The sequence below is a fragment of the Anabas testudineus genome, chromosome 24, assembly GCF_900324465.2.
Source record: "Anabas testudineus chromosome 24, fAnaTes1.2, whole genome shotgun sequence".
NCBI classification, from domain to species: Eukaryota; Metazoa; Chordata; class Actinopteri; order Anabantiformes; family Anabantidae; genus Anabas; species Anabas testudineus.
Window position 1 is genome coordinate 12,687,227 of NC_046632.1, and position 11,560 is coordinate 12,698,786.

The 11,560-nt window shown below is 40.6% G+C and overlaps 3 protein-coding genes across 3 annotated transcripts; 1 reads left to right on the forward strand and 2 right to left on the reverse strand.

Moving 5' to 3' along the window:
* Positions 1-933: 933 nt before the first annotated feature.
* On the reverse strand, positions 934-2,966 carry LOC113149628. The gene is made up of 2 exons (XM_026341838.1): positions 2,776-2,966; positions 934-2,561 (listed from the first exon to the last, which is right to left on the reverse strand). Exon 2 carries the CDS (start codon positions 2,362-2,364, stop codon positions 934-936), a length of 1,431 nt encoding a protein of 476 aa, XP_026197623.1. The 5' UTR covers positions 2,365-2,561; positions 2,776-2,966.
* A 1,440-nt stretch (positions 2,967-4,406) lies between these two features.
* On the forward strand, positions 4,407-7,600 carry si:ch211-22i13.2 (uncharacterized protein LOC553945 homolog). Its single transcript, XM_026340717.1, has 7 exons — positions 4,407-4,746; positions 5,209-5,281; positions 5,667-5,825; positions 6,015-6,076; positions 6,177-6,266; positions 6,767-6,856; positions 6,952-7,600. Exons 1-7 carry the CDS (start codon positions 4,744-4,746, stop codon positions 7,000-7,002), a joined length of 528 nt encoding a protein of 175 aa, XP_026196502.1. The 5' UTR covers positions 4,407-4,743; the 3' UTR covers positions 7,003-7,600.
* Positions 7,601-7,744: 144 nt separating this feature from the next.
* rd3 (retinal degeneration 3, GUCY2D regulator) lies at positions 7,745-11,560 on the reverse strand. Its single transcript, XM_026340716.1, has 3 exons — positions 11,253-11,560; positions 9,524-9,835; positions 7,745-8,830 (listed from the first exon to the last, which is right to left on the reverse strand). The coding sequence occupies exons 2-3, from the start codon at positions 9,811-9,813 to the stop codon at positions 8,464-8,466; spliced, it is 657 nt and encodes a 218-aa protein (XP_026196501.1). The 5' UTR covers positions 9,814-9,835; positions 11,253-11,560; the 3' UTR covers positions 7,745-8,463.

Sequence of the window (11,560 nt, forward strand, 5' to 3'; positions counted from 1 at the left end):
GCAGGGTTTGAAAAGAGTGGGTCTGCCATCTTCTAGTACGTTTGTTTTGCTGCTACAAACTGTTGGCTTATGGACCTTCCCCAAACACACATCACCAACCAATACCCATCCAAGGTCTAGTCTTTGAGCAAAGGGTGTATCACCAGGGCCATTAATCTGTTGTCTCACCTTGTGAGCGCGGAGAATGTCACGGCCTAAAAGAAGAATGATCTGGGCATCGTCGTCCAGAGCTGGGATTTTCTTAGCAAGATCCCTGAGATGAGGATAGTGGAGAGCAGCCTCCGGTGTCGGTATTTCCTCACGATTGTCTGGTAAATCGTCACATTCAATTAGCTCTGGGAGTGAAAGGCCAATACCACCATTAGCTGCTTCGACCTGGAATCCCGTTGCCCTCCTGCCAGATGTTGTAGTGAGGCCTGCACAGGTTTTTAGCGTGTAGGGGTATGCGTTAACTTTGATCTTAAACGCCTCAAAAAACTGTGACCGGACAAGAGATCTGTTGCTCTGGTCATCGAGCATTGCATACATTTTTACAGCCTTTTCAGGGTGGTCTTTGGGGTAGACTTTGACGAGACAGATTTTTGAGCAGGATTTTGACTTGATTTTGTTTCCATGGACCTCTGTGCACAAAGGGCCGATAACTGTAGAAGCCGAAGTATCCTGCGTCCCTTGCTCCCCGCCATCATCTTGTGAGGGATTTGAATGTTTGCTTGCCCATTTGGGTGGACCAGGGTGGAGAGCTGTTATGTGACTTTCACTGTCGCACTCATCACATTTCAGCATGACTTTGCAGTCGCGAGCTAGATGAGAAGAGGACGAGCAACATCTAAAACAGATGCCTTGTTCCTTTAAGTAAGTCTTTCTTTCTTCCAGAGTCTTTAATCTGAAGCCACGGCACTTTTTTAGGGGGTGTGGCTTATTATGGATAGGGCACTATTTGGTTATGTCGTCTTTTGATGCTGCTTCGCTTGGAGTTTTGACATTGGTGACCTTAGTTTTGTGCACTGAGATTGCAGTTCTGGGATTGGTACGTTTCGAAAGTGTGCGTTCTGTCTGGAGGTTGTTTACTGCAGGCGTGAAACTGGGATCGTTTCTGGTTTTAGCTTGATAACAGACGAAAGAGGTGAAATAGGAGAATGGTGGATAACTGACCTGATAAGTTTCTTTGTAATTTGATCCTTGAGCAAGCCACTTCTCTTGTAAGTTATATGGCAACTTCTCCACAATGGGTTTTATGCCACGTGCGGTGTCCAGGTATGCCAAGCCTGACAAGTAGCCATCCTCCTTGGCTGAAAGTAGCTCGTTTAAGAGATCTCCCAGCTCCCTCAACTTGTGATTGTCCTTATTTGTGATCTTGGGAAAGTTGTCAAGCTTTGTAAAAAGAGCACTCTCTATCACTTCTGGAGCCCCGTAACATTCGTCAAGTCTTTTCCATACTGATTTCAATGCAGCTACTGGATTAGCTAGATTGACTGCTCTTAGACGTTTGACGTGCTCGGCTGATTCCTTCCCAAGCCATTTTGAGAGTAGGTCCAGCTCCTCACTTGCTGTTAGATCTAAGTCTCTGATTGTGTTGGAAAAGGAAGACTTCCATGCTCTGTACGTTTCTGGATGGTCGTCGTAGTGTGAAAGGCCCGTGCTAACGAGCTCTTTCCGTGCTAGATATTTTGCCATGTCCATAAAGGCTGAAGACTCTGGAACACTTGTGTGAACCGTATCCATGTACTTTGGTGAATCTCCCCTGGGATTAGGACTGTTAGGCTCAGATTCTTTGCTGATTTGGGAGTGACTTCGAGTAGCGGGTTGAACAGATGGATTGTAGCTGATTCCCATCTGGTGAGCATGTGGGGAACCTGGTCTGTACTCATTTTTTGGTAGAACATGCCAGGAGTTTTTGACAATATATTCTTTTCCCCTGTAAACAAGCGGTGATGGAAGATTGTGGCGAGGCTCAATAGACTGCTCCAATGGCTCTGGCAAGTGGGCTGATTCAGGGCGTTTGTGATAACAAGCATTTTGGTTTTGAATGTAGTCGCTAACACGGTCATGTGCATTTTGAAGTGACCTGGGATAACTTTTCCTGCTACGCACCTCTTCATCCTCTAGCTCCGCTGCTGCTTCCAATGCTTCTGCTTGGGCGTTAGTGGCTGCAGCCTCTCTTTCATACTTCAGTACTTCTAGATTTGCCTCAAGCTTAGCTTTTTCAACTTTAATACTTTTCTCTTTTTCTGCAAATGCTGCACGTGCACGGGCAGCCTCTGCTACAGCTCTGGCCTTTGCTGCTGCAGCACTCACGGATGATCTACTCGAACTGGCACTTTTCCGACTTCCTACTGATGCTCCATCTTGAAATGGTTCATCCATGTTTGAGGTTATCTAGCTGCCGTGTTGTTGTTAGCTAGTTGTGTATCGTCTTTTTTTACTGTCCTGCTCTCCTTGTGTGTATCTAACACAATTCAGCAGTAAGCCTAACTCCTTTCGGAAACATGTGCAGAGTCAGGATGTAGCGTCCATAGCTCCAATTTATTGCTCCAATAATGTCTCCAAAACAGAGTAAAAAACTGTAAAACAGAAAATAAACCTGTCCTTAGAACAGTCACAATATGGCTAAAATTAGCTCACATACACAAGAATTGCAGATGGAGTAGTCACTGTATGGCACTTAACCCACGATCATTCAAACATCTAATTATCAACAAATACCCATTTTTCATGAATTTCTTTACACAAATAAAGATTCAATACTGTACTTCTTGTGAAAATGAAGCAACTTACAGACGATGATGTCAAAAGCATGAACACAAAGGGCAGATGTCAGCGGATGAACTTAAGTCCAAGTGCTTGCTGAGAGAAACTACAAGATGGCTGACTTCTTGTCACAACATCCTGTCTTTACCACACCTTCAAAGTAAAAGACCGCAAAATGTGGAATACAACTTGTTCTAATTATTACTCTGAACCTAATAAAAGGCAGAACAATCTGAATTGTTATTTCAATTACCTCTTCCAATCTTGCAGTAAAGGCAGATATATTACAGACTAATGACTAACTAAGTTTCTTATACAGTAATTACATAGTCAGTGTAAACAGAAGTAAACAGTATATTACCTTAATTACATCAGCAGATTTGTTGCATATAGGGCCTATGCTAGTGACCGGTGTCCCCCTGCATTTTCTTCTGGTGAATACAAAACTAAACACATGGTCATTATTTGCAGGATTAGTGTCGGTTAGTGGAGCGTAGAACATATGCATAAATGTTTAACACCATAACGTTAATATCAGTATTTACAGATAGGCCAAAAGGTTTTTGGTACCATTGCATTTTCCTAACAGATTGGCCACTGAAGGGTCACAGGAGTGCCGGTGCCTATCTCAGCTGTCATCGGGCGAGAGGTGGGGTACACCCTGGACAGGTCATCAGTCTATCGCAGGGCAGATATACAGAGACAGACAACCTATCAAGACTATGAAGGTTTTAAATCATATTAAACATCTGTGGACAGAGCTGAAACATGCAGTCTGGAGTAGGTACCCTTTAAACCTGAGACAGCTGGAGAAGTTTGCTCAAGAGTAGTGGGCCAAACTACCTGTCAACAGGTGCACAAGTCTCATCGAGAGTTACAGAAATCGTTAGATTGCAGTGAGTGGCAGATGGTGCAACAAAAAAATTTGCATCCAGAGCATCTACAACGTATTTACAGCACTTAACTTTTCCCCCTCATTCTGTTATGTCAGAATTTCTTATCAGTCCTATCCCAAAATTGAATAAATTCATGTCCTTATAAATCATGTCCAATTAACTGAATTTCCCACAAGTGGACTCCAATCAAGGATGATCAGTGGAAACAGGATGCACCAGAGCTCAATTTTAAGTGTCATAGCAAATACTGAAGTCTTTAATACACTGCCCGTCCAGAAAAAGTCACCACATTGATTTAACTAAGCAAAAAAAAAGTGAAGACACAGAACTACTTCGAAAGGAATGCAAATAACCACAAAGCAGCAATAAAAAGACACATGAGGACACAGTGACTAAAAATAGTACAATTTGCCATTAAATATGGTTAATTAGGCAAGGTGTAGTGTTAATGTTACCTGATAAACTGACAACTGTAATATTTTTACTCTAGAAAGTGACTTGACTGATCATTTACCTGTATTGCACTTCACAACTGGTGTTACTCTTAGACAGCTACGCTAAGCTAGCCAAATATTAACAACTAAGCGCAGCATTGGTATCTTATAATATTAATATTTTTGTCTGGTATTTTTTGTACTAATATTTTTTAACTTACCTCATTTAATTGTGGTCCAACACAGACAAATGTAATTTCTAGGATTTGTCGCAGGGGCGCTGTTATGCTAACATTAGCTGAATGTCGTTTTCATTCAATCCCCGCTATCGCTAACTAACGTTTAGAGCCCAGAGTTTGGAAGTAGTGTTGTAGTTATAACTGGTTACGATTAAATGGCCAGACTACGCTTCATGAAACACAACTAGATTAAAAATACGGTGAAAGACTTGAGATTAGTAATTAATTTCCACCCAGACACTTCTAGCTACACGTTTACGCTCATTTGTTTTGTAGCTGCAGCGGTGCATCATGGGATACAAAATGTCTACTAAGAATGCTAGCTAATGCTAACTTAAGAGCGATAACTGTGATAACAATATATATTCAAGCTTTTTCTGTCGATGTATTGACGGTATATAACTAACATATTATTCTGCTGTCGCCATGGTGAGTACATAACCTCATTTTTATTCTTTTTCATTTAATGTAAATGCAAAAAGCGACCTTTAGCTTCAGCTTAGTAAACGTAACGTTAGCCCTGTTAACTGTTATAAGAATAATCAGGCACCAGACAAATGGCGAGTTTGTAAAGAAATTTCTCAATAAACCTTTTGTTTAAACGGTTAGCTGTGACTTAATTAGATGCAACGACAGCTAAGTCGTATCTATTATTATTTTTATATCCCCAGTATTACAAACTTGCTGCAAATCAGCTTTACAATAGCTGCCAGCATATGACACCACCTATCCTCAGACTCCCCAAAAGTGACATAACAACAGAAGTGGACCGGACAATCTACATCAATGTTTTTATGATATACTTTATTGAATGCCAATGTGTGTCCTGTCACAATCAGGGCAGATGCTAACAAATACACGTCCCTTACAAACACTTCTTTTTGCTTCTAGTCTTCGACAGGAGACTGCAAAGTCTCTAGCTCCAGCTCAAAAACAGATGAAAGGAGGAGATCGAGCAGCAGAGGTAGGACAGTCTGAAATAGACAAATATTAAACTCACATCACATCAAACATTGGATTAGTGCAAGTAAACTTCCTCCATGCACCGAAACTTGGTGTACAGATGGTCAAAAATTAGATTTATTGTTTAATTTATTAACTTTGTCTCCAAATCCTTGAAAAGAAGGCAAGATTTACAGTTTAATTACTCCTATTTTTAATGTATATTCAATGTTTTCCTGTGATTTATCACATTTTTAGTGGATAATGAAGTTCCTTTCTTTTTCTTCTAATAGTTTGAACATGTCTACGCAGCACTCTGGGTCTGTGATATAGAAGTGTGTTGTATTTTAGCAACCTGTGGAAGCTGGATATGTTTATATTGTTGATATACATTGATTTCTTTTCAGGACGAGAAAAAAGGAAGCGGAAACGCAGCCGTAGTAGATCTTCGTCATCTTCCTCTAGCTCGTCATCATCTTCGTCATCGTCATCATCCTCATCGTCCTCTTCTTCATCAGGTTCATCACACTCCTCCAGCCGCAGTCGGAGTAGCTCTAGCAGTAGTGGTATGTGTTTTGTTTTGTTTTGTTTTTTTTAATCTTGCAGAGCAGCTGAGTACCTTCAGCTGGCAAACCTTATTTTCTCCATACATGCTGAATAGAATTTATGCTTTTACATTTAGTTTAAGTGTATAGTTCTTTTGCTGTAACACTAATAAAATCATAAATTGATTTAACGTATTATCATTTTTTTAGACTCCTGCAGAAAATCCAGAAAGCATTCTAAGAAAAGGAAAAAAGAGAAACAACACAAAAAAGTATGGTATAGTAGTTCATGTAATTTATATTTAGTTTTTATTATATTTTATTTTCAACTTACTGTAAACTAAGTGTATTTTATTTTGCGTTTTGGAGCAGAAAGGAAAGAAAGAGAAGCGGCATAAACGTAAAAAGGACAAGAAAACCAAAGGAGGAGAAGATAACTCGGGACCTGTACAGATCTCCAAGGTATGTGTCCTATACAATAGTGAGCATAAATACATATAGTAAATCAGAAATGCTTTTCCGCATTGTTCTATGTAGTTCCTATATTTTCTGTCCAGGCACTATAAACATAGCCCATCGTTAAAAGTATGGCTATAGATTTGAAGCCAACCTTTCCTATGACTTGTAACATGCTGGTCTATAGCTGTAGTAAAAACGGTAGAGCTATTTTCTCTACCACCACGTTGTCATCAACATTATTGGTTTCACGCAGCCACCAATAGTTGAATTTATTGCTCCTGGTTGTGCCCATCTGATTCTCCTTTAAAGTGGGAATGAATGAGAGTGAATGAGAACTATCAAATTTTCTGTTCATATTTAGATGATGCCAGGCTTTTCCTGCTTGCATTTGTGTTGTTACACTTGCTATCACAGGCCATGTGAAATTTTGTCATTCAACGTGATTTTTTTAAAAAGTATTTTTGATTCTAGCCCTGTTAAATGTTCTGTTGTTTTTCTTTCAGTACTTGAAGGACAGGAAGAAAGGCAAGTACAGCATGATTTCAGGGAAGAAGATAAAGATGAAAGTAAAGAAGTCAAAGAAAGACAAACAGGTAATCTTACCTTGTTGCTGTGACCAGGTGTGACGTTACACTGTTTTTCATGGATCTTTATTCACCTTGGCTCACATTTGCCTTGTTTGTTACAGCGGGATAAAAATCGAGCAGAACTTCTTGAGTTCTTAAACTCTACCCTGTGATCCCACTGTGGATGCCAGTAGTGGTGCTGAGGCTTGGACACATCCGCAGATCTCAGGAAACAACAGCTACAGCTTTGCCAGAGATCAAAATGAAAGAGTTTTGAGGAAGAAATGATGAATTTAATGTGCATCGACACAGACAGCAACAAACTCAATGAAGTGAGGTAACTGTATCTCTAGCAGCAAAGTGAGATGTGTTCAAACCACTAGCTACATTTTTACTGTGCTGCTACTCAAAGGAAGATTAAAAATTGTCATCAGGTATGATCAGTCAGAGCATCGAAAGTGGATGGACTGTAGAAATTCTCCTGCTTGTGGTTTGAATGCATGTTGATCTTTTAAAGAAGTACACATTTAAAATAGTCAAACTCACAAATGAAAGTTTAAAAAATGATCAAAACCGATGCAACGCATTCATCATTCTTGTCAAAACCTGGTGCCTACGCCACTTCCAATGCAGCTCCACCACCAACAGTTCAGCGGGTTGCATATTCTACCTGCTGATCTTGTCAAACATTAATTTAGGACTGTCCATATGTTTATTTTTTGTACAAAACTGATGCTATGTTTCTATAGTAAAACATTTCTGTGGGAGCCACAGTGTTATCAGTGTGAACTGATAGTTTTTAATGTAATGTAAAATTTGCTTAAAATGAAGAGTTGACTGTGTTTTGTTACTGTATGTTTTTATTAATAACATTCATTCTCCAAAATCTGCCACAGTCATTCAGTAAATTGAAATATAAAATACAATCACCCTTACAGCAGTTACGTATAAGGTGTAAATGGATGATGGAGTAAACCCACTGTTTACTATTGAATCCTACTGTGTGAGAAACAGCAATAAACTGCTGGAATGGTTTTGTGTTTGTCTCCGAAAGACGTGATGACATTTATTCCTCATTTCTGTCTTTCTCTCTTTGATAACCATCAGCAAAGGAAGAATATAGAAGCTTTTGGTTTGCAGACCTTGGATTATAAATCATTGTGCCGAGTCTCCAAGTGAAAACAAAGCGTTGCTTGTGGCGAGATCATGACTCATTGATTATTATTGGTTTAAGACTGACTAACATCTATATAAAGAAATCTCACGCAAAACATTCTGCCATAAAACATCAGTCACTCTCAGGCAATTTGTGTAGCCAGACCTGACCATTTTCTCCTCCAACAAAAAATAATAAACTATAAAATACATGTCTCTAATTGACTGCAGTAAATTGTCCTGACGTAGATGTCAAATCTCTAAACAATATAAGAGACATAAGAGGTGATAATCTCATGAAAACCTGAAACTCTTTCAAGTGCTGAAAAACTGTTAAGGTCACGGTACAGAAGATCTCAGAAAAACGCCTGACATCACCCTTTCAGATCAAAAGGTAAAGGATCAAATGCACAGTGGAAAAGGAGGAGGACGATGGGATTCACCCTCCTTCGGCTTCTGTCCTTTTTTCCCTGTCCACATCAGACAGGCTTACTGCTGCTGGTTCCTTTGTATCTGAAGTCGGGCATGCTCCACACCCTCTGTGACCTCTCCTCACTCTCCATTCCTCTCTCCACATCCTCTGACACGGTTTTGAGGTCGCTCAGCCCCGCGCCGTCAGTCACAGTGGAAGTCAGGCCCACTGTGCTTCCAAACGGATTGATTTTTATCCGGGACCTGAAGTTCATGAGTGACATGCTCATGGCACGTTTGTTGTTCCACTGCCGGGCGAGCCTTTGCGCCTCCTGCTCCTCCTTTAGGTGGTCCAGAGCCTCGAGGAGGACGGAGCGGAACAGGCCCGATACCTCCTGCACCTCAGGCTCATTGGCCTGCATGACCTCCCTGAACCTGTGAAAAGCAAAGACAAATACAGGTGAGTGAGCTGTAGAGACATAAAACAGTAACTGGAAGAACAGCTCAAAAGCGATCGCATTATGAAAGTTGAGCGGGGACATAGATGGTTAATAAAGAATCTAATTCACAAGGACAGCCTACACTTGGGAGAATCCCAGAAGTAACTCTCCTTCTGAGTTAATTACACTGAGGACTCCACCTTCATGCAGCTAATTAAAATCATAAAAACATGTTCCACTTAGTCCCTGATCGATGTATGTGTGATTTCCACTCATGCTGTTGTTTAGCACCTCACTGATCCCTTACATTTCCTCCTCCTCAGCTACTTCCAAAAAACTGTCAAACAAGACATCTGGGACATCAACAGCTTTCTGTGAACAGATGCTCAAACAAGCTCAGGGTGTCTCTGCTGCAGATTAGAGGACAAAACACGTTGAATCACAGAGAGGGTCGCCTGAGGGCGAAGAAAGAAGAAACCTCTCTCTGTTAAAAGACACGTATATGTTTTAATGATGATGGATGGTTCCTTCTGTTTAAAGTTTACATTAATGCCCAGGTGTAGTGCAGTCACATTGTTTCTGATCCTACAGACAGATGAATTGTGCCACATGGTACTGTTTTTACACTTAAGATAGATCTAATCTCATTTTGTCAGGATGGAGACAATGCATGATTTTGTCCCCTTACTTGAGTATGACCAGCCCACAGCAGGATGGTGGCACTTTGGAGCAGAGGTCCTCCAGACTGAGCCTCTCCGCGGTGCTGATGTTGTAGGAGGAGCGGGGCGTGCTGGCCAGCCAGCTGTAGTCCACTCCGGTCTTGAGGCGTCGGTATTCGTTTTCCCTTTCTTTCTGCTGCTTCTCCGCCTCCTTCAGCTGCCAGCTGAACTCCAGCATCAGGGTGTCTGTGACCACTTCGGCCGGGTCCCGCCGGGGGCTCCGGTAATAAGGCTCATTCCAGCTGAACCAGGAGGCCATGGCCTTGGTCTCCTCCACAGCCCTTTGATGAGGGAAGAACAATCACAGGGAATCATCACACAGAAATAATTAGACATGACCTTGGATTAAACTACAGCACAGAATATTACTACTAAACTCTTGATTCTGTTGTTGTGTTGTCTTTTATTTTCAGTTTGATAATAGCCTACAGATGAGATTTACAACTTGAATAAAAAGGTGAGGCCAACAAAACAAACACAGTTAATCTGCATCATTTACATTGAATTTCTACTTCAGCTGTTTTTTCTTATAAACACTGCTTGAAAACAATTCTTTAGTTCTCTTTTAATTTATCTCTACTTTAACATGGGAAATATGCACCTTTGCCTAATTCAGCATCTGTGGTTATTATACCACATCCTCTGAAGCCTGCTTTTACATCTGGACGTATTCCCAACAGAGCGTCCTCTTATTATCCCGCTCACTAGCTCTTTGTTCTGCAGGTGTCATATTCGCTCTCACGGGTTCTGTATTCAATTAGTTCCAGTCGTCAGTCCTTCGTTCGTCTTTCTATTTGTGATACTGTACAAAACCATAACAGAAAAAGGCCACTGATCCAAATGAATCCTGTGTGAAGATTTATGTTTTGGATTAGAGCTGAAGTGGTTATTTAGTTAATAAGATAGTCAACCAACAGAAAATTATTAGTGAATTAATTAATTAGCAGACATTTTCTCTTATTAAACATCATTGTTAATTTTTTTTTTTTTTTAGGTAACCTCTTCATGGTGTAATACTCCTCTTTTATAAGGTGCCCATTTACTTCTGCAACTGTCCTCTTTTAATCTTGAGTTAATCTGTTGACCTGCTGAGTTGGACATGTTTTCTGCCACTCTGCTGTACTGTAGAGTAGGTCAGATAAGCAGCATGTGCAAATAAGAGCTTTTTAACATTAGTGACAGACTGAGATTAGTTGCAGACCGGCTTTTTTTTTCTCAACTCAACACTTTAACTCGGAGCCTTCAAAATGGAGTCACACACAGGCAGCCGGTACAGTGTTTTAAATATATACAGTGCCCACACCAGTAGCTTTTTACTTCATCTAATTCAATTTGTTTAATAGTTTGGCATCAAACGTGTGGATTATTCTGCAGGAGGCATAAACGGGTAGAGTATTTATCAGTTAGACTGTTTTTAGAGCTCAAGTTGATGTCAAAACACCCATAATATTCAATTTACTGTGATGGAAGATTAAGAAAAGCAGCAATTCATTTTCTCATTTAACTTTAACTAGCATTTTTTTTTTTACTTTAACTCTCAAATTGATTATAATTAAACAATTCTGTTATTCTGCATAATGAGGACAATGTCCTAGCTTGAACTTTTTTTCCATGGCTGCCCACTTTTGGCACATACCGGTTTTGACAAAACAAACGAAGCAGACTGAAAATAACCAGAAAACATGAAACATGTCTTACCTCTTCTTCTGCCTCTTTTTCTTAAGTTTGTCTTAAGAAACAAAATCACTGAAAAGCCAAAGTAGAGAAGGTCTTCAGAAAGCAGATGGCTGGGTGGATACTTAGGAGGAAAGACCGGCTGAATGAAAAGCAGAGAGAAAAGGGAAATGGTTTCCCTCTGTGCTCTCACATCTTCTCAGTCCCAGAGTATTATCTCCACCTCTCTCTCTCTCTCTCCGTCTCTCCCCTCCTCCTCCCAGGAGCTTCGCTGGCCTGCCGTTACTTGTTGCAGGAGGTTGGGGGCACCATCTCCAACGGGAGCCATTGGA